At 43.6% G+C, this 23744-nt stretch overlaps 1 protein-coding gene across 1 annotated transcript in view; it reads right to left on the bottom strand.

Moving 5' to 3' along the window:
• Positions 1-4753, bottom strand: part of SLC1A4 (solute carrier family 1 member 4) — a 30013-nt gene extending 25260 nt beyond the window's left edge. The window contains exon 1 of the mRNA XM_019970396.2: positions 3925-4753. Coding sequence (XP_019825955.1) covers positions 3925-4451 — 527 coding nt within the window. The 5' untranslated portion in view covers positions 4452-4753. The remainder of the gene's footprint in view (positions 1-3924) is intronic.
• Positions 4754-23744: the final 18991 nt, after the last annotated feature.

Below are 23744 nucleotides of genomic sequence, written 5' to 3'. Positions count from 1 at the left end.
TCCACATTGTTGATTCTGTTAGTCCAAAACATAGCCACTGTTCACCAGGATTTTTCTCCAGGCTCCATGTGGTTCCCAATAGACCCAAAAAGCTCTATTAACTTCAAGTCATCCTGAGCTCTCCACACATCCTTTTCTTCCCACCCACTCTTTATTTCAGAGTATGAAAAGAGAGCCGGGATTCACAGGTGGTGCTAGTGGTAAAGAAAGTGCCTGCCAATGCAGGAGACATAAGAAACACAGGTTTGATCCCAGGGTCGGGAAGATCCCCTGGAGGAGGAAATGGCAACCTACTTCAGTATCTTTGCCTGGAAAATCTCATGGACAGAGGAGCTTAGAGAGCTACAGTCCACGGGATTGCACAGAGTCAGACATGACTGAGCCACTTAGCACACACATAAAAAGAGAATCATCCCCATTAACTCATGTGAACCGGAAAAACATCATCACTCATAATCTTGCTCCATTTATAACAAGAGCAAACATTACTGGGTCAGTCCTATTCTTAGAGCTTTACAAACATAACTCATTCAACCCTCATCACAATCTCAAGAGGCAGGTGTTCTCATGATTGCCATTATAAAGACGAGGAAGCCAAGGCACATTTATGGACATGTCCTAGGACCCACAATCAGTAAGCAGTTAGAGACCAAGAACTCCACAATGATTGGGTCCCTGAAGACCTGCTTAAAAGTCACTCTGGGTCACATCCAGTAATGAGTTCTGACATTCTCCCAGGTTCCTAAGCATGGTGCTCAGAAGGAAACCATAACTTTCCCATTTGCCAGCTACTGTCACTTCTCAGCTCTCTAAGGGCCTGCTCTAGCCTCAGCCCCACGCCCCAGTCTGCTGTGCTATTTCTAATCCTTGTGTTGGGAAATCACAACACTTGGCAATGGCATTCTGAATTTTCCAAAAGGCTCAATCAGTATCTGTTAACTTCATTTCTTTCTGACTTGAAGTTCCATCTTGAAAAAATAAATTAGAAATCATGGCAGAGAGATCCAGTGGGAGTTTGGGGCATCTCCACCATCCAGAAAGATCATGGACTTGAGCAAAGCCTTGGACACAGCTGCACTAAATCACCTGAGGCTTTTTCCACTCCTTCCAGGTGTGGAAGTTCTAGGCAGTTACCAGGGGGCAGGCCTGCAGGATCATTGAGGTGTTTGCCTGCAGTCTCATTTCATCACTCGCCCACAAGGCAGAAAGGACTGCACCCTGCCTTTGCCAGGGAACATGCCTGGAGTCACATGAAATCAGCATCCGTGAGGTCTCTTTGAGGGAAGTAATTTTATTTATTTATATATTTTTTACTTTTTGGCCACACAATGCAGCATATGGGATCTTAGTTCCCCGACCAGGGATCAAACTCACACCCCCATTGGAAGGTGGAGTCTTAACCAATGGACCACCAGGGACCAGGGAAATCCCAAGGGAAGCAATTTTAAAGCATTTACCCAGAGGGTCCCCAGACTCAGGAAGCACTTCCACGTGACTCAGGATTCTGTTTCTTCTCACATGGGCTCAAAGAGAACGTCAGATTCAACCCACATACTCGCTTTCCTTCACTGAAGGGGCTCGACTCCTCTGCTTACAAGAAGTTAGTGTCATACCCTACCTGGTTTCTGGTCAGCATCTGCATCAGGGCAAACAGTTCTGAGATGGGACTAGACCAGCAGCATAGCCTCATTACTATGGTGTGCTGATTTGGGGAAGGAAAGAGTGGGAGAAATAGAGCCCTGAACCAGAGGGGAACCAGACCCATAGCTCTTCTCTCCCTCTTTTGATAAACCACTCTGTGGCCTTGAGCAAATCACTTAATCTGCCTCAGTTTTCTGAGTGGTAAAATAGGGTCTACCACTTACCCTACCTTTATCTGTGAGCTCCTGGATTAAATAAGGTCAGCCTCTAGAAGCATCATGAAACACTACCTACTTCCAACAAGCCATGACAAAGGTTGTCTTGGTCCTTCGCTGTGTTTTCAGCCCAAGTCACTGAGAGTCTACACTTATACTGGCCACTAAGTCATGATGCCGGGTCATTCACTTCAGAAGCAGGAGTTGAAGAGACTCGGATCTAAAACTAGAAAACCACAATCAGGAAATAAGTCCCTTCCTGGGCTCGTGGTAATATGGTAACCCCTCACTTCTCCCCCTACACCCTGTTTCTTAGCCATTGCCTCTCTCTTGGAGACAAAGGAGTGCTACCAGTCTCCCTATGGGGTACCACCAACACACCAGAACATCTACACTCCTTGAGCCACTGATCCCTGCAAAAAAGACTCCTTTAAGCCCACAATCATGCTCCCTCACTGATACATTGAAGGTAATAAGTCAAAGGCACATGAAACACTACCTACTTCCAACAAGCCATGATGAAGGCTCAGCTGGTCCTTCTGTGTTTTCAGCCTGAGCCACTGAGAGTCTGCACTTACACTGACCGCTAAGCCATGATGCTTGGCGGTCAGTGTAAGCGACCACTACTCTCAACCTCAGTAGACTTTTTCAGTATCCACCTAAAAGTTAGTCCTCAAACCGTAACAATCTCTAAAGACTCCACATAATAAGCTACCAGACACTAGACAAAGGCTATAACTCATCAAAGTTGTAATAGGCCACCTCCACCTATCTTTTTGGTAAGAACTTTTTGGTCCCCCTTATCAGAGAGGTTATGGGTTTTGTTTTGTTTTGTTTTTCTAAAGTAAATGCCTTTGACTTTTTTTGTTGTTATAACTTTTTTTATATTTTATTTTATTTTTTAACTTTACAATATTTTATTGGTTTTGCCATATATCAAAATGAATCTGCCACAGGTATACATGTGTTCCCCATCCTGAACCCTCCTCCCTCCTCTCTCTTAAGTGGCAGTCATCACATTTTCCAGAAGGAGAAATGGAAACAGCAGGAAGTCAAGTCACTTTGCCCAGTGTTTGCTCTTTTTCACAGCCTCAGCAATGAGGAGCGTTGCTTCAGTGACTCAAGACAAAACATATGTCCAAGACTCTGATTCCAGAATTATTGAAAACCCAGAGAGGGAGCCAGCCAAGCTCTCCCCACTCAACTGAACCTGGCCACATCAGTAAATGCCTCTAGGTTGAAGTTTTCCCATCTGTGAACTCTGGGCTAATGGAGAAACCAAAAGAAGCTGAGGCTTTGGCGAATCCACAAAAACTACATTTCTAAGGATGAAATGCAACTTTAGAGTCCCCCGAAGCAGCAAAGTTAACTGAAGATGCTTCTTCCTCCTCCCTCTCTAGAATTCACATCTTCCCACAAATAAAGCCCCTTGAAACTCACAATACTCTACAGTGGTCCTGACTATGCAGGTGGCGAGCAACCTATCCCAAGCTCCCCCGGAGAGACATGTTTCTGGGCAATGAGCCCTGAACAACTCACTCCAGCCTTGTTATTCTTGGGTCCACTGACAACCCTTCAAAAAACTGCCAGCTTCTTCCCAGCCAAAGGGCTGAAACAGATGCCATAGATTACAGGGGAGAATGGCCCAACAGGCAAAATTTAACCAGTGCTCTCGGAAGCTTCTTTGCACTACCTGGGGAGAAAATTAGGTGAGAACATAGGGGCGTGGTTGGAATGTTTTTCCCTAGAGAGGGCAGCCAAAGAGTATGAGCGAAGTACAAGTGAGACCTCTGCCTCTCTCTAGCACACTCCCACCTAACGGTAGGACTGGTCTTGCTGAAAGATGGAGCCCTGGTCCTTGAAAATGTCCGGTGCGACACGGCTGACATTTGCACAGGTGTGGTCAACACTCAAAGTCTGTAGACGTTATTTTGACATTTAAAACTGTTAAAGGCCACCAGCAGCCAATTAAGAATGAATACGGGGGCATATGAACTAGAGTGCATTAATGAGCTGGCGTCTCCCACTGAGGCTCAGGAAGGTGGGGTGGAGGTCGCGGGGACATTACCTGGTCAGGTCAAGGAAGGAGTCCACTGTCTCTTTGGGGACCGGTGGGGGCCCCGAATCCTCCAGACCCAGGTCGCTGGACTGAAGGGTCTGCGAGCCAGATCCAGGTTTGATGATGAAAGCCAAAGCAACCGCGAGAGCTGAGGCTCCTAGCGTGGTGAGGCCGAAGTAGGCGATGGCGATGCCGCCCAAGCGCCCGAGAGAGCTGGCGTCGAGGGAGGCGGCGCCCGACACCAGGCTGCAGACCACCAGCGGCAGGATGATCATACGCAGCATACGGAGCAGCATCTCGCCCGGAAAGGCCAGGTAAGTGACCTGTGTGCGATTCAGCTGGAGTCCACGCAACGCCGCGCCCAGGCCGGCACCCGCCACCACCCCGGACACCGTGAGCAGCACAAGCCCGTGGCGCCGCAGGAAGCCGGCGCAGCGCCCCGCGCGTCTAGCAGTGGTTCCGGGCTCGCCAGGCCCCGCTGCAGGCCCCTCCTGGGCGCTGTCTAGGTAGCCGTTGGTCTCGCTGCTTTTCTCCATGGCGCTTTGTCCGTAGCTTCGAGCTGGAGGAGGCGGGGGACTCGGGCTCCGGGAAAAGACTCGGCTCTCAATGAATGGATCCCGTGGAGCAGGCGAGGTCCGCTAGCTGTGCCTAGCGGGTTCTCGGAGTCGGCCTGCTGGGGTCCACAGCCTTGGCGCTGGAGCAGGTGCGGGAAGGACCAGGACAGACGCGGGAGACCGAACTAGAGCCCCAGCCCGAGTGGATCGCCCCGAGCCCAGCTTCTCACTGCGGCCACTGGCTGAAGATGATGCAATGAGGGAGCTCGCAGAAGCGGAGAAAAACCCGAGTCCCGAGCGGCTTAGGCCCGCCCCCTTCACACCCACCGCCCCGCCCCCTGCAGCTCCGGCCAATCAGCATCCGAGAAGGGCCGCCGCGCGCCTCGCGCCGGGCTCCAGGCCACCGGTGCGGGGGGAGGGGCGGCCGCTCCGGGGCCGCCGCCTGAAGCGGCTGGGGCACGGAGTGAGCCGGCGAGTCCCGGCGCCCACAGCCTCCGAGGCCCGGCTAACCGAGGCGGGCTCCCGGCGACCGCGGAGCGGGCCGCGGCCTGAGAGACGGCCCGGGCTCGTTGGCACCTGCCGGGGCCTCTCGGGCCGGCCGGGGTCTGGGCCCTCGCGGCCAGAGGGTTGGGGAGAACGTGGAACGCCGACGCGTTCCTTGTCCTGGGGATTGGGGGAGGGGCTGCCGGCACCGTGGTACTGTCGCTCCAGTGCCGCCCGCCCCTCCTGCGAAGGGGCCTCGCGCGGTGGGGGGGATCCAGAGGTCCTCCCACCACATCTTACTCCTGCGTCAAGTCCCCCCTCTAGTCCTGTGTGGTTGCGTGCGATAAAGCCTTGACCCGGCGCAGGCCTTGACGTTGAGACAAAGGATGGATGGGTGGATAGGCAAATGCAAAAGCCTTATCACCCTCCCAATAAGAGGTCTGACAAAGCTTTACTCTTAAGTGAAACGGGGTCCTTAATTTAGCCCCTACACCCCACCACTTCGCTCCCTCGCGTGCTCCTAGGCGCTTGGCCTGAGGCCACCGGCATAGGCCCTGGGTCGCCAGGCAGCTGTCTTCCGTTGTGTGAGCTGAGGACCGAAACTTGGAGAAGAAACAGCTCTCACCACCACTTCCAGTTGCGTTTGTTTCTACCGTGTACCTTCAGCTGAAACAACCCACTGGCTTTTAACCTTTTCCATCCCCTGGTCCCCAGCCATCCCATGAAAGTAGTGCAAAGATTCAGCCAGCTTGCTGAGATGTTTCCCTAAGGTTCACATTAGATTCATTTCCTTTTTATTTCAAGTTTTATTTAACAACTGCTCTAGTCGTGGCAGATATAAGAGAAGTCTATGCAGAGGCGTCTTACTGTCACATATATTAATTAGATTTTCATATTCTCTCATTCTGCTTTTGAAAGGAATTGTTCTTTTAAGACATCTGTGGAAGGGAAGCCTTCTTATGTGTGGCTAACCTGAATTAAGGAGGAAGACCATTTACTATAGATCTCTTGGTGAAAAGGAGTCATCTTTGAACATATGAGCATCACTATCTGTGCAAATCATAATGCCTTAGTAAAGAACTTTAAGGAGCTGTCCACATTTTGAGACAGCAAGGATTTCATTGCCTGAAGCCAGCCAGCTTGTAGGGTCTTTTGAGGGAGGGGGTATAAATCAAGTGAAGAGCTTACATATTTTTATCTGGTTTTGCAGAGCAAAGTTTATTTCTGTGTGCACTGAAGAAAGGAATCGCTATAGACACACTCTCTATTTTGCCAACCAGCCCCTCCCTTCATTTTGACTACCACTTTTATGCAAAGGGCTCTCAAATCAAGCTGCAGAAATGAATTTCCAATGGCCTGCTTTACATCTCCCCCTGGATATCTTGCAGGCATCTCAGCTCAATATGCTCAGGACTGAATTCCTAGTTGCCTTCCTCAAGGATGCCTCCTTATCCTGCTGCTGCTGCTGCTGCTGCTGCCGCTGCTAAGTCGCGTCAGTCGTGTCCGACTCTGTGCGACCCCATAGACGGAAGCCCACCAGGTTCCCCGGTCCCTGGGATTCTCCAGGCAAGAACACTGGAGTGGGTTGCCATTTCCTTCTCCAAAGCATGAAAGTGAAAAGTGAAAGTGAAGTTGCTCAGTCGTGTCCGACTCTTGGCGGCCCCATGGACTGTAGCCTAGCAGGCTCCTCCGTCCATGGGATTTTCCAGGCAAGAGTACTGGTGTGGGGTGCCATCGCCTTCTCCACCTTATCCTGCTGATCCCCCTATTTCTGTTACCAATATCTTTGACTTCCCAGTCACCTCTGCTTGAAACCTCAGAATGACCTTTGATTCTTCCTGGTGTCTCCTCTCACCTGACCTATTGCCAAGTCCCACAGACTCTCCTTTCGCAATATTTAGCCCATCCACCCTTCCCATCTGTTCCCAAAGCTGCCATTCTGGCTCAGTTCTTATTTCCACACTTCTTATCTTCACCATTGAGGTGTTCTCCTAATTGTCTTCCCACCTCCAATGCTACTCTGTTCCAGCCATCAGGTGTTTTATCTTGCCCCAGGCCAATCTTCCTAATAAATAATATGCATATTAGGATCTGGCTGGGCTTCCATCCAGAAGGAAAAAATAAGAAGGAACAAAGCCTTCTCCCTCTGAGAATACTTCCTGAAAGTTGTACACACTATTTCATTTCTATTTAATTCACCAGAATCTAGTTACATGACCACACCTAGTTTCAAGAGAAGTTAGGAAAGCAATCGTAATTTGCACAGGCATAAATCCAGTTACAAACTGGGGTTTCTGTTACCAAAGAAGTAGGCAAGAATGATTTGGGAGGGCAACTCCTTCAGATCACTTCTTGTTCAAAAGCTCTCAGAGCTCCCACTGAAATAAGAAGATGCTTTCCACCCTGCATTCAAAACTTACCATGATCAGGCCTCAGCTCACTCTCCAGCCTTGTGCCCTCTACAGGTGCTCAGTTGCTCAGTCATGTCCGACTCTTTGCAACCCCATGAACTGTAGCCTGCCAGGTTCTTCTGTGCATACAATTTCCCAGGCAAGAACACTGGAATGGTTAGCCATTTCCTTCTCCAGTGGATATTCCCAACCCAGGGAGTGAACCCACATCTCCTACATTGGCAAGCAGATTCTTTACTGCTGTGCTCTCTGTACATGCAACAAAATCAAACTGTGATGCTTCCACATTTTCTGGCTTCTGTACCCAGTCCCAGTTCAGATACCATTTCTCTCCCAAAGCCTTTCCTAATGCTTGGTGCTCTAAGTCTGCCTGCTGCCCATAGCTTTGGGGGCTATCCCCATGCACTGCACAGCTGTGTTAATAGTTAACCCTCCAGTGCGAACGGGTAGCTCCCTGCACTGTTAGCACTTTCTTTGAGTATAACTGTGGTGCTGAGTGAGAGAGCAGTGTTTGTGGGTGCCTTATGCTGTGCCACATGCATCTGTCATTTAACTAGCAAAAGCTCCCTTTAAAGAGGAACTGGTCTGTTGGGACTTCCTACAAAGACTGGTTGCCTAGCAGTAGTACTGCCTACAAATGAAGTAACCTGAGGAACAGGTGTCCACTCATGTCCCCCAACAGCTGATAAAGGGTTTCACTTCCTGCCTTCTTTTTCTCTCCTTACTTCTTTTTAAAATCCCCTCCATTTGTTCACCTATTACATTTATTTTGTCTCTTCATAATTTTTTAAATTTTATTTTAAATTTTACTTTATTTACTCATTTGGCTGTGCTGGGTCTTAGTTGTAGCATGCTGAATCCTTAGTTATGGCATATGGGATCTAGTTCCCCAACCAGGGCTCGAACTTGGTTTCCCTGCATTGGGAGTGTGAAGTCTTAGCCACTGGACCAACGGGGAAGTCCCTCTTCATAATTTTTCATTCCTCCTCCTTGTAGGGATTTAGTATCAATAAATCAATAGAGGGATTTCCCTGGTGGTCCAGTGACTAAGACTCCACACTCCCAATGCAGAGGGCCTGGGTTCAATCCCTGGTCAGGGAACTAGATTCCATATGCTGCAACTAAGAGTTCACATGCCGCAACTAAAGACCCCATATTGCACGATAAAGATTGGTCAGCTAAGACCTGACACAGCCAAATAAGAATAACTAATAATAAATATTTTTTAAAATAAATTAACACTTATTATAAATTGATAGAAATTGATAAATAGAAATATTAATGTTGTATCTGATAACAGCATCGTATTTTCCACATTGTTTCACTAAAATTGCTAGTGGCATCACTAGAATCACATCATCCGGCAGGAATTATTTTCTACTGAATGGAATGATAAAGGAAAGTTGTATCCTTCATCACAGGCAACTTTGGGTTCTAGAGGGCTCCTTTTCATTTACTAAGGGACACCAGGTATTTTAACAACCATATTGAAAAGGTTAAATTTCTGTGCAGTTCTTTCTATGGTAGCAAAATACAGCTTTGCGGAAAATCTAATGTGATTTTCAAAAATAGAATATTTGCTTTTCGAATAGATCAGATTACCTTGCAAACAGAGCAAGCAAGTTGAAAAAACAAAATAATAAATAAGTTCTTTTTCTCCCGTGATGAACAACTTAGTTCAAAGTGGCATACTGGAATCAAAGTGTGGGTCACTTCTCAACCTGTAATCATTCCTCTGGGCTCCCTTCTACATCATCTCTACTCACCAAAAAGGAAAAAAAAGGGGGGTGAGGGGAAGGGGGCCATAAATATGTCCCTAGAACCAAAAGGTCAGGCACAGACGCAGATAAACAATTTGAGTCAACACTAAAAGGGAATTTGGTCAGAGTGGGAGTAAAAAGCAGGGAGAGCAGAAATAAGATGCCTGTTTCTATGGTTTTAGAGAAAAGCTAAGACTCTGTGAATGGACATTTTCTTCTGAGAGAACTGGTGAAATAGGAGCATTGAAAGAGATGAGTTAAAAGATGGGAAGGTAAATTCATTTGGTGTCTGTGTTTTGTGGACAAGAGTTCTGAGAATGGAGGTTTAATTCAGCGACACAAGCAGAGGTTTACAAAGTTGCTTACCAAGAGTAAATCACTCTAAACAGCCCATACAGTGAAGCGCAAAAAAGAGAGTATGGACTATCTAGGGAGCTGATTAAAATGCATACTCCTGTGTCCAGGGGAGGACCTAGGAATCTGCCTTGCAACAAGCCAATCCTCCCCTTCCACACCCCTCTGTTCCCATGCTAGATTATTTGATTAAAAAGTACTTATAAGGGCAATGAATTAACAGAATTTGGAATTAAAGAGAAGTCTAAGGTAAAGTCTAGGGCTAGGCTTTCAAACCTGCCACTCAAGTTGTGAGTATAATGTTAAGAGGTGAGAAACAGGTGGGATTTGAGGAGAGGGGCAATGGTTAGGAAAGAGAAGAGATGGATATCAATAATAATGAGGTATAGTTCTCCCAACAGTTTATTACTCCTGGAACAAGATTTCACTGAAGTCTGTTTGGGAAAACAGCCACGGACAGCTGAAAAGATAATTAACCTTCCAAATAGAACTCAGTGATTCCCAAGCTTGACTTCCATCAGAGTCATCCAGAAAGAATTTTCTTTTTTTTTTCTTCAGAAAGAGTTTTTTCTAAAAGATTCCTGGGATCTAACCCTGGAAATTTAGTGTCTGTAGCCTTAGGGTATGACCCAGACATCTATTTATTATTCTTCCTGTTAACAGATTAATGAGATATAACAACTAAATGCAAAAAATAAATAAATAAATAAAAACAACTAAATGCAGTGGGATCTGGATTAAAAGAAAACTAAAGCATAATTTTGATACAATTAGGCAAAATTCATGTGAATGGAATGTTGGACTTAATGTTGAGTTTCCCAGGTGCGACAACGGCGTCCTCAGTAACAGGACAAGGACCTCATTCTTGGGAAAAGATGGAGAATTATTTAGGGGTGAAGTGTCATGGTGCCTGCACACCACGTTTGAATGGCTGGGTAAAGGGGAAACGTGTAAATATAAAGAGAGCACTGTAGTATAGGAGGTAATTTTTTCAAAATTACAAAACATTAATTTGTTTTTTTTATAAGAGAGAATAAACAATGGAAAGGGAAGGCTCCATTCTTGATTTTCTTGTACACAGACTGAGAACCTTAGTAGGAAGGTATGGGTTACAGGAGCTCAGAGCAGAGAAGTCACTCTGGTTCTCCACTCTTTCTCTGCTACAACACACATGAAAGATGATGCTTATACACAATGCCCACAGCCACAGGTGCACCTAGGCTTAGAGGTAATTCCTGGCTACTGACCTGTAACACAACAGGTTTTCCTACTTAAGAAAAAATGCAAGTAAGTGATATTACCATAGATATAATTTTGAATTATTCAAATTTATTTTTAAAATAATACTGTCTAAACATCTCTACTTTTGTGTGGAAGAGGTTTGAAAATTTAATAAATCACTCTGAATTACAAAAAAATGTCAGTTATTTGCTATCTATATCTGATCTAATCTTTGTCACGGCAGTCACAGCCCTGGGTCATTGCAGGGAGGAGAAAATGATTTCAACTTGACCATGAATGTACAGGAAATATTTTCTAGTTTAAATAACCTTGTGTGGATAATCAGAGTCTTTTGGTAAATACTCAGACTTCCTCTCTATCAATAAGTGGTTCTACAATGATGCGGTTATAATTTTTTAAAAACTTAAGTGGTAGTTCACTAATAACGAAAATGCATGGACATTGTGGTAGATTATTAAAAATAGTCCCATTCTTTGCCTCTCCTTGACTCCCGACCCTTTGTCATGTTGCTTTTCAGGGTCCTCTGATTCCATCTGGGGTCAACTATATGATTTTCCTTAGCTTATCCTTTGCTTTTTTTTTTTTTTTTTAATTTTATTTTATTTTTAAACTTTACAATATTGTATTAGTTTTGCCGAATATCAAAATGAATCTGCCACAGGTATACCCGCGTTCCCCATCCTGAACCCTCCACCCTCCTCCCTCCCCTCCCCTCCCTCTGGGTCGTCCCAGTGCACCAGCCCCAAGCATCCAGTACCGTGCATCGAACCTGGACTGGCAACTCGTTTCATACATGATATTATACATGTTTCAATGCTATTTTCCCAAATCTCCCCAACCTGTCCCTCTCCCACAGAGTCCATAAGACTGATCTATACATTGGTGTCTCTCTTGCTGTCTCATACACAGGGTTATTGTTTCCATCTTTCTAAATTCCATATATATGTGTTAGTATACTGTATTGGTGTTTTTCTTTCTGGCTTACTTCACTCTGTATAATAGGTTCCAGTTTCATCCATCTCATTAGAACTGATTCAAATGTATTCTTTTTAATGGCTGAATAATACTCCATTGTGTATATGTCCCACAGCTTTCTTATCCATTCATCTGCTGATGGGCATCTAGGTTGCTTCCATGTCCTGGCTATTATAAACAGTGCTGCGATGAACATTGGGGTACACGTGTCTCTTTCCCTTCTGGTTTCCTCAGCGTGTATGCCCAGCAGTGGGATTGCTGGATCATAAGGCAGTTCTATTTCCAGTTTTTTAAGGAATCTCCACACTGTTCTCCGTAGTGGCTGTACTAGTTTGCATTCCCACCAACAGTGCAAGAGAGTTCCCTTCTCTCCACACCCTCTCCAGCATTTATTGCTTGTAGACTTATGGATTGCAGCCATTCTGACTGGCGTGAAATGGTACCTCATACTGGTTTTGATTTGCATTTCTCTGATAATGAGTGATGTTGAGCATCTTTTCATGTGTTTGTTAGCCATCTGTATGTCTTCTTTGGAGAAATGTCTATTTAGTTCTTTGGCCCATTTTTTGATTGGGTCATTTATTTTTCTGGAGTTGAGCTGCAGGAGTTGCTTGTATATTTTTGAGATTAGTTGTTTGTCAGTTGCTTCATTTGCTATTATTTTCTCCCATTCTGAAGGCTGCCTTTTCACCTTGCTAATAGTTTCCTTTGTTGTGCAGAAGCTTTTAAGTTTAATTAGGTCCCATTTGTTTATTTTTGCTTTTATTTCCAATATTCTGGGAGGTGGGTCATAGAGGATCCTGCTGTGATGTATGTCGGAGAGTGTTTTGCCTATGTTCTCCTCTAGGAGTTTTATAGTTTCTGGTCTTACATTGAGATCTTTAATCCATGCTTTTGTTTTTTGTTAAGTTGCTAAGTCATGTCCAACTCTTTGTGACCCTATGGACTGTAGGCCACCAGGTTCCTCTGTCCATGGGATTTTCCGGGCAAGAATACTGGAATGGGTTGCTATTTCCTGCTTCAGGGGCTCTTCCTGACCCAGGGGTCAAACCCAAGTCTCCTGCATTTGGCAATGGATTCTTTACCACTGAGACACCTGGGAAGCCCATAGCTGATCCTGCTGCTGCTAAGTCACTTCAGTCGTTTCCAACTCTTCTCGACCCCATGGTCTGCAGCCCACCAGGCTCCTCTGTCCATGGGATTTTCCAGGCAAGAGTACTGGAGTGGGGTGCCATTACCTTCTCCCGCTGATCCTAGGTAAGCACAAATTCGAAATAGGTTTATACGTTTGGCTTTTCCCTTATGCTTGTGCCATTGCCATCAGAACACACTGGGCCTAGCCTACTGGAGGATGAGAGATATGTGGAGTCTAGCTGAGTCCCCAGTCATCATAGAGAAAGTGATCCTAGATTACTAGGATCACTGGCCAGTCAACCCCGATACAGGAACAAACCCAGCCAAGGTCAGTGAGCTTTCTAGTCAGCAGCCCCCAGAAACAGGAGCCATAAACACCTAGTGTTGTGTGTCATGGAGGCTTATGGTTTTCTGTTACTGTGTGACTCCAAGTCCTCTAAGAAGCACATGCCAAGATAGGACAAAATGTACAAAGATTTTACTAGGGAGACATTTAGGAGAGAAAATAGAGAAGGAGCAGAATTAGCAGAGCTGTCAGAGGGTGATGAAAGTCTGACCCCAAGTGAAGGAAAGAGGGGAGCAGGTTGGATGCAAACATCCTAGCCTGTCGTACAGCCAAGAAAAGTCAGCAAAGCTACTGGGGAACCTCAAGGCGAAGTCAGCAGTCAGAGGCATCTCAAGCCTTCTAGGAACAAGTTGGCCTTCGTATCCCACTGTACTCAGCCATTGGCTGGAGCACCTGTGGGATGCATGGCCTTGGCATACACTTGGCAGTGGGTTTCAGAGCACACTAGTTAGCCAAATAGATTAATAAGTCTGCAGGGTTTTTTTCCTCATGCTTGCCATGGTTACACAGCTTTATTGGTTAGGACTTAAGCGACAGAGGCAGGGAGACTACTGACTTACAGAATAGCAGTTCTTAATGTGGGAGGTACTGCAACCTAGAGGGCATTTTGGAAATGTCCAAGGGGCATTGCTTGACTGGTGTCATGACTGAGGAGGTACTACTGGCATTTAGTGGGCATGGGCCAAAGAAGCTAGATGTCTTGCAAACCCCTGGACCATCCTGCATGACAAAGCATTCCACGTGTTCACTAATTTTCAATGACCTATGGGGAAATAATCTGTTTAAAATGATCTGAGCCAAGAATCTAATTCTGTTTTACACAGAAACATCAAGTATAGGGGGACTTCCCAATACTTCCCAAAACATCAAGTATTGGTTCGGTGGCTAAGACTCCACACTCCTGATGCAGGGGGCTCGGATTCAATCCCTGGTCAGGGAACTAGATCCCACATGCTGCAACCAAGAATTCATATGCCACAGCTAAAGATGCTGCATGCTGCAGCAAAGATGGAAGATCCCACAACTAAGACCAAGAGCAGCCAAATAAAAAAAAATTTTTTTTAAGTATATTTTGCCAAGCATAAATAAATATGCACTGTATTTCCAAGGTTACAATTGCCATGATGTTGAAAACTGACTGCTTTGCTTCAAACTTTACTGTGTTGGTTACTCACATGAGGAAGTCATGCCACCAAGCAACACTATTTGTGCTATTCAAATCACCAATACAACGCTCCTGACACATTGTACATTTGTGTCTGTGGTCACCGTGAGCAACATGCAAAAACATTTGATGATTTTGTTATGTGCCCTGTATGATTGTTCTCAGGTATTTGCTCAATGGAATATTTTATTGTACTGATTTTCCTGAAACTGTACAGTAGACAAGCTAAATTGCTTATGGACTTCATTTTAGAATGAGAGAAAGTGCTAGGTCAGACATGGTTAAGAATCACTCTTATAGAATGAAAGGGTACAGAAGGATTATGAGAGAGAAGGGAAACATACAACTGTGTTCTCAGCAGGATTGCACACAATAGCCAAAGAGGAAGTGACCCATGTCCACTGACAAAGGAATGGATAAACAAAATGTGGTGTGTGTGTATGTATACATATATATGTAACAGAATATTTAAAAGCCTTAGAAAGGAAGGACATTCTGATCTGTGCTATAACATGGATGAACACTGTAGACATTATGCTAAGTGAAATAAGCCAGTCACGAAAGGACAAATATTGTATGCTACCACTTACATGAAGTAGCTAGAGTAGGCAAATTTGGAGAGACAGAAAGTAGGAGGGTGGCTGCCAGGGGCTGGGGCCAGGGGAGGATTGTGAATTATTGTTTGGTGAGTATAGAGTTTCGGTTTTGCAAGATGAAAAGATTTCTGGAGGTTGGTTGTACAACAATGTGAATGAATATACCTAACACTGTTGAAGGGTACACTTAAAAATGGTTACGATGGTAAATGTTATATTATGTATATTTTACCACAATAAAAGAGAGAGAGAGTAGAGGGAATGTAATTCCAGCCTAGGTCAGACTCTGAGTAAAATATATATGGATACTAGTAAGTAATAGTGTCCATTAATGTTATATTGATATTTAAGTACATAGGTTTGTATGAATGTGGGTACATACTTATTTAATATATAAAATTGATAAGAAATGATATGACATTTGGAGAAACTAGTAACTTGGTAATTTGTTTATACCAAAACAAGGTTTTTTTTTTTTAAAGAGGACTTAAATAAGTTGGAGTTTATACAGACACAGAAAACAAACTTATGGTTACCAAAGGGGAAAGGAGTGAAGGGGACAGATAAATTAGGAGCTTGAAATTAACAGATACAGACTACCACTTATAAAGTCAATAAATAATAAGTTCCTACTGTGTAGCCCAGGGAACTATATTCAGTATCTTTGATAAGACATAATGGAAAAGAACACGAAGAAGAATATATCTGAGTTGCTTTGCTATATGCCAGAAACTAACACAACATTGTAGATCAACTATAATTCAATTAAGAAAAAGAAGTCGGAGTTTCACTGGAAGGTCTGGGTGACCTCATGAACTCTGTGCTGGTTATCCTCTATTATCACCCCCTCCAGGCCCCTCTTTCTGTGATCTTGGGGCTGAGCCATACTTCCTACTTTTCCTTGCCAGCTGGCTTCCTATGGGTCTGGAGGCACTGGTGGGAACTGGGAGGGTGGAAGTAGGAAAGAGAAGGCTGTTTTCTTGTTCCTCTCTCCTGTCGGGAGCCCTGCACAGCTCTAGCTCAGCTTCTAACTTCTTTCTGCAGCCCCAATGCTAGCCTCCAGCAGCCCCTTGGATGTGCCCCATCAGTGGAGCCACAGACTTCCTCATTATCCAGAGTCCCACCCTCCTGAGCTTTCATCCAGGACTCAGCGCACATGGGTGAGGACAGGTCTGGGTGTCAGGCCTGTGCTGCCTCCTCTGGGATTCTGGTTTCTAGTAATACCTCCTCTTCCCTTCTGCTCCTCAGACCAGTGGCAGCTGTGTCCTCAGCTATTAATCTCTGGTTTACCTCAGCATTCCTTGTTTGCTTTTCCCCCAACTAACACTTTTGTTATTAATTGTCTATTTTATATCTTTCTTATTGGAAATTCCTAATGCTGGTGTGATTTCTGTTTTCTTGCCTGGATCTTGACTAATGAAATCTTTTAAAGACACACATCTACCTGTCAGTAGTGTCTAGTAGTGATGCTATCTCCATCTGTGTTCCTAGGGAACAATCTGGTATCCATCCCTAAAGCAGCCAGGTTTTGGCCTCTAACTTTCTACTAAAAGGAACCAGGGCTCCATGGAGAGTGACTATTATTCTATGTTCAGAGCAGAGAAAGCAGAAATGTTAGAAAATCTTACTGATTTGAAAAAGCAAAAACGCTTGCAAGGATCTCTGGGACTCGCACTGGCCAGATTGTGAGAACCTGAGCACTGAAAAGGAAAAAATATTCTGTGACACGACTGAGCGACTGAACTGAACTGAACTGAAAAGGAATAAGAAGAGACTTCCTTAATGGTTCAGTGGCTAAGACTCCATGCTCCCAATACAGGGGCCCAGATTCAACCCCTGGTCAGGGACCTAGATCCCATATGCCACAACCAAGAGTTTGCATGCCACAGCTAGAAAGATCCCACATGCTGCAACTAAGACCAGATGTAGCCAAATAAGTAAATAAAAGTTAAAAAAATAAAAAGACTTCGGCTTTTGTCAGGAGTAAAATGGGGGGCTGCTGCAGGATTTGGGATGGAATTTGAATGGTTTAATATGATCTGCTGCATTAAGAATAAGACTCTAAGGAAGTTCTTGAATGAAAGACGTGAGACCTGTTGGGAGGCTGTTGTATTTATCCCAGTGAGACATGATGGTGACTTAGGCCAATGGGGTAGCACAGGACATGGTGAGAAATGGTTCAATTCTGAATATACTTTGAAAGTAGGGCAAAGGTATTTTCTCATGGATTGCTCATAGGATGTGAGAGAAAGAGAAGAGACATGATGGCTCTGAGATTTCCAGCCTAAGTAATTAGGATAGAATTGACATCCCACTGAGGTGGGGAAGGCTAATGGACACAGTTTTTAGGGGGGAGTTAAGAAATTCAGCTGTGGGCCTCTTGGGTTTGAAATCTCTGTCTTGACATCCCGATGCCATTGAGTCAGTATCTGGAATCTGCATCTGGTGTTCAGGAGAAAGATGTGGGCTGATAAATATTAGAATGGGCAAAGCTAGGCTGTGGTAACAAAAACTACAAAATCTCACTGGGTCAACTCAACAAAAGTGGATGTCTTCTGTGAAGGGCCCCTGTGGCTCCATCTCTGCGGATTTTTCAAGGAATGTCCAGCCCATCCCAGCTCCTCCACAACTGACATTGTTCTGACTGGCCTGTCCTCCATCATGATAGATGGATGTCTTTTATGATGGGCTGGAACTGAACTAATTTTTAACATTTTGAACATTGTTAGTCATTTGAGATTATGATCATGTTCCATGCCTTTTTTTTTTTTTTTTGGTGTCAAAGTCATCACATGCTGAAATTCTATATCCTGAATCGAGATCTCTTCTAGATAGCCAGCTCTCTCAGTACCACTGAATCTGGACATGGACATGTGGGAATTTCTAGGGAATCCCCAGCACTTCTGGGGATAAGTTAACCAACAGTGAGATCCTTTTGGCCAGGACTCCGTTTTATTCACCTTTCTACTCTTGGCACCTTGCAAGTTGCTGGGAGTATTGAAGACACTATTGTATGCCATATGGGCTTGCCGAATGGGGTAGCAGTATGGTGGGTGGTTAGCTGAACACTGGAGGAGTGGTGAAGTTCTTTTTGAATAGCATAGAAATGTGTAGTGATCTGATCAACTGTGTAGCAGCATGGACTGAGAAGTCAGACTGTGTTTACAGCCTTCTTGGCCAGTTACTAGCTATGTGATCTTGGGCAAGTTACTTAACTTTTCTATGGCTCACTTTATCCTCTAGAATATGGAGCTAACAAACTCATCAAGTTGTTGAGAATTAAATGAGGTATGTACATAAAATAATTAGCACAATTCCAGATGCATGGTACAATGTGAATAAATGTTAACTGAAATAATGTTATATAACACACTTTTATTATTATTTTATGTGATCTAATTCAGTTATTTGAACTAGTCGGTGTGTCAGAATAAAGAGAGGGAAGAAAAACAATGTTCCAAACCCTAATTGTACCCAATGAAAAAAATTTGATGATATTATATACAGAAAACACTGGAGACTCCACACAAGAACTACTAGAACTGAGGAAGGAATTCAGCAAGGTAGCAGTAAACAAGATTAACATATAGCAATTGGCTGCATTTCTTTACACTAATAATGAAACATCAGAAAGGGAATGGAAGCAAAGCATTCCTTTTAAAACCACATAAAAAAGTACTTAGGAATAAATGTTACCAAGGAAGTGAAATAATTATATGCTGAGAACTACGAGACATTAGGGCTTCCCTGGTGGCTCAGATGGTAAAGAATCTGCCTGCAGTGCAGGAGATACAGGTTCAATCTCTGGGCACGGAAGATCCCCTGGAAAAGGTAATGACTACCCAGCCCAGGATTCTTGCCTGGAGAATTCCATGGGCAGAGGAGTCTGGCAGGGGGTCACAAAGACTCAGACGTAACTGAGGGACTACACTTTCACTTTTCACAGAACATTAGCAAAGGAAATCGTAGATGATTCAAAGAAGTGGAAAGATATCCCATGCTCTTGAAGAATTAATATAGTTGAAATGGCCATGCTACCCAAAGCATTCTACGTGTAATGTGATTTATTTAATGTGATTCTTATGAAATTACCCACGACATTTTTCACAGAACTGAAACAAATAATCCTAAAATTGATATGGAACCATTAAAGACCTAGAATCACCAAAGCAATCCTGAGGAAAAAGAACAAGGCGGGAGGTATAACCGTCCCAGACTTCAGACAATACCACCAAGCTACAGTAACCAAAGTAGCATAGTACTGGCACAAAAACAGACATATGGATCAATGGAACAGAACAGAGAGCCCAAAAGTAAACCCATATTCTTATGGTCAGTTAGTCTTCAACAAAAGAGGCAAGAATATACAATGGAGGAAAAACAGTCTCTTCAGCAAGTAGTGTTGGAAAAGTTAGACAGCCGCATGTAAATCAATGAAGTTAGAACACACCCTCTCCCCAAACACAAAAATAAATTCAAAATGGCTTAAGGACTTAAATATAAGACATGACACGGTAAAACTCCTAGAAGAGAATGCAGGCAAATAATTCTCTGATATAAATCATACCAATGTTTTCTTAGGTCAGTCTCCTAAGGCAACATTGTAGAAATAAAAGCAAAGATAAACAAATGGGACCCAATTGGACTTACAAGCTTTTGCACAGCAAAGGAAACCATAAACAAAAACACAGCCTATGGGCTGAAAGAAAGTATTTGCAAAGGATCTGAATGACAAGGGATTAATTTCCAAAATATACAGATCATACAACTCAATAACAAAAAACAAACAACCCAATCGAAAAATGGGCAGAAGACCTAAACAGACATTTCTCCAGACAAGACATACGAATGGCCAACAGGCAACTGAAAAGATGCTCAACATTGCTAATTATCAGAGAAATTCAAATCCAACCTGCAATGAAGTACCACCTCACACTGGTCAGAATAGCTGTCATTAAAAAATATACAAATAACAAATACTGGAGAGGGTGTGGAGAAAAGGGAATCATCTTACTTTGTTGATGGGAATGTGATTTGATACAGCCTCTATGGAAAACAATATGGAATTTCCTCAAAACAACTAAAAATTTTAAGAGTTGTCATGTGATCCAGCAATCCCACTCCTAGACATATATCCAAACAAAATTATTATTTGAAAAAATACATACACCCCTATGTTCATGCAATGTTCATAGCAGTATTATTCACAATAGCCAAGACATGGAGACAGCCTAAATGTGCATTGACAGATGTGTGGATGAAGAAGATATGGTATCTATATACAGTGGAATATTACTCAGCCATAAAAAATAATGAAAGAATACCATTTGCAGCCACACGGATGGATCTAGACATTCTCATACTAAGCAAAGCAAGTAAGAAAGAGGAAGACAAATATCATACAATACCACTTAAATGTGGCATCTAAAATACAATACAAATGAATGTATCTGTGAAGTAGAAACTGTTTCATGGACATAGAGGACAGACTTGTGTTTGCCAGGGTGGAGAGCTAGGGAAGAATTGAGAGTCTGGGATTAGCAGATGCACACTATTATATAAAGAATAGATAAACAAGAAGATCCTACTGTGTAACACAGGGAACTATATGCAATATTCTGTGATAAGCCATAATGGGAAATAATATGAAAAAGAATGTGCGTGTGTGTATATGTGCTCAGTCGTGTCTGACTCTTTGCAACCCCACAGACTGTAGCCCACCAGGCTTCTCTGTCCATGGAGTTTTCCAGGCAAGAATACTGGAGGGGGTTGCCATTTCCTACTCCAGGGGATCTTTCTGACCAAGGGACTGAACCCACAACCACAACTCTTGTACTTCCTACATTGGCAGGTGGATTCTTTACCGCTGTGCCACCTGGGAAGCTCCCCCCCACCACCGCCCCAAAGAATATATGTATGACTAAGTCACTTTGCTGTGCAGCAGAAATTGACACATTGTAAATCAACTATACTTCCATTAAAAAAATTTAAAAGAATTTATAAAGTGACTATAAAAGAATCTGCATTCTTGTTCATGATATGTTTGAATGAAGTAAGGAAGAGTCCAGCAAAAACCTCACAGTGTAACAGAGGGGCAGGTCAGACTGGTGAGCTTGTCAGATCTATTTTGTTCTGTTCTTTTCTCTTCCCTTAGTATTCTTGCCCAGCTTTTCTGGACTCTTGCTGCCTCCAAGAGTACTGGGGAATGAGTCACCACCCACAGAAGGCATTTACAAAGAGACTAAGTTGAAAATTCCAAGCTGTACCATGAAAGGTCAGCACCCATGGATAGGAAGAAGACTGGGCACTTGGCCCTACTTGGCTGCTGACCTTGGCCCTTAGCAAGCCTAGGTGGGTTTGGCATGTTGTCAAAGTGGGCAGGTCAACCTGACTCTTCTCCACCTGCCTCCCATGCTCAGGGCCAGTGTGAAGGTCACACATTTGTCTTGTGAATCATTTCAGTGTTTAGGCTGCCCAAGTCCAAGCTAACTGGGGATACTGACTGTTATGAATTGGAATCAGATCCCCGTCTGGACATGAAAGGCAGCGTGATTCCATTTAGCAGTATGTGAGGGATGGTTAAGTCCAACTAGGAGCCAAGGTTAATATCAACAGTGATAAGTCATACTGATAATTCATCCCTGGTGGCTTCAACGGTAAAGAATCCACGTGCCAATGCAGGAGATGCAGGATTCTTGGGTTTCATCCCTGAGTCCAGAAGTTCTACTGGAGAACAGAACAGCTACCCACTCCAGTATTCTTGCCTGGAGAATTCCATGGACAGAGGAACCTGGCAGGCTACAGTCTATGGGGTCACAGAGTCAGACACAACTGAGTGACTAACACTTCCACTCTTTTTTCACCCTTAACATGATGTAAAGAGGGGTGGCATTTTACTTCTATGGTTTTCCATTCAAAAACTCACTACCCTCTCTAGTCGTGAAAAGAATGCCAGACAAATTCCAATAGAGGGGTATTCTACAAAATTCTGGATCTGTATTCCGGAAAACTGCTAAAGTCATCAAAAAACAAGGAGGGTCTGAGAAATCATCACAGCTGAGAGGGACTTAGAGAAACACGATGGCAAACTGTTGTGGATCCTGGATGGGATCCTGACCAGAAAAGGACGTTAGGTAATAACTAAGGAAATCTGAATAAAGTGTCAGTATTTTTCATTCATTGTGACAAATGTACCATTCTATAGTAAGTTGTTAAAAACAGGGGAAAGTGGGTATGTGTATATAGAAACACTCTGTATTATCTTCATGATTTTTCTGTAAATCTGAGACTATTTTAAAATGAAAATTTATTTTTAAAACTTTGTGTAGGAGAGGTCTACAGAGCAACACCTTAGCCTGTTAACCATAGAAAGGGATGTTGAAGCCCTGCTGTGTGCAAGGTTAGCCCTGCTGTGTGCAAGGGATTGGAGAGACAGAGGTCAGTGAAACAGGCATGGCTCATCTTCCAAAGTCTGCAGTCCAGCAGGGAGGGACTTTGTGCATGTCCCTCTGTTGGAATTTCTCTCGATGGATGTGACATACTTTCAGAATCTGATTTCTTATGAATTAAAACAATACAACAGGACGCTGAATAAAAGTAATAATTAGTAGACTCTCCTTAAGAATGTTAACCTGGATTTCCTAGGCCACGCCAACTCCTATTCTTGGACTATGATTTTTAAAGTTTTTTTTTGGTGAGATTAGAAATCGATCAGTTTAGCATGATGTTTCCCAAACTTACTTACCTTGACCAAAGTATACATTAAAAATGATAGTGCACTGACAGAACACCAGCAGACGTGTATTCACTACAATGAAAACTGGTTTGAAAGAAGGCAAAGGTAAAGGGTCTCACAGATGTATTTCCTTAAGGAAAAATGTGAAAGCAAAACATCTTTTTGTTTTACATGTTCTTATAAAACTTTTAAAGTCATTTGTACATATTCCATGTCTCTTGTATATCTGTGTTTTTAAATGTTTGTGTGTTTTTGGTCTTTCAGATATTTGTGTTTTGAATATTTTTGTCTTTTTAAAATTCCCTGTGTGTCGACTGGAAACAGTCTTGTGGCTGAGAGGTATTATTAGCATGATACATCAGATGCAGCACTACATTTTCATTCAGTGCTGTGTGTAGTGAAAAGTCCACATTCTATATACACTGGAGCAAAGAGGCAAACGATGTGAGTTATATGCTGTGTCATACTTGTGTCCTCTTAGTTTAGGCTACTCCATAGAGTGGTCCTTCTTGGGCAGCACGTATCTAGGGTTTTTGGTTTTTTGGCCATGCCATGAGGAAGCATGCAGGATCTTAGTTCCCCACCAGGAACCAAATTCGTGATCCCCGCAGTGGAAGCATGGAGTCTTAAACACTGGATTGCTGGGAAAGTCCCCTAGATTTTTTTCTTTTTTTCTTTTTGAAAGTTAAAGCTCAGATTACTCATCTTCACTTTAAAGTATTCTAAATTTGTGTTGGTTCAGATATCATTCAGAACCCCCAAGAACTTCTTATCATTTAAATCCTTATTACTTTAGCCATAGATCTGGAGAGAACACGTTAGTATTGGATAATTATTTAATATTGATTGTTGTTGTGGTTCAGTCACTCAATCATGCCAACTCTTTGTGGCCACATGGTCTGCAGCATGCCAGGCTTCCCTGTCCTTCACAGTCTCCTGGAGTTTGCTCAAATTCGTGTCCATTGAGTTGATGATCCAACCCTCTCATCCTCTGTTGCCCCTTCTTTTCTTCCCCTCAATCTTTCCTAGCATCAGGGTCTTTTCTAATGAGTCAGCTCTTCACATCAGGTGGCC

Source organism: Bos indicus, chromosome 11 (assembly GCF_029378745.1).
Source record: "Bos indicus isolate NIAB-ARS_2022 breed Sahiwal x Tharparkar chromosome 11, NIAB-ARS_B.indTharparkar_mat_pri_1.0, whole genome shotgun sequence".
Classification (NCBI taxonomy): domain Eukaryota; kingdom Metazoa; phylum Chordata; class Mammalia; order Artiodactyla; family Bovidae; genus Bos; species Bos indicus.
This window is presented reverse-complemented; position numbering and strand designations above follow the sequence as displayed.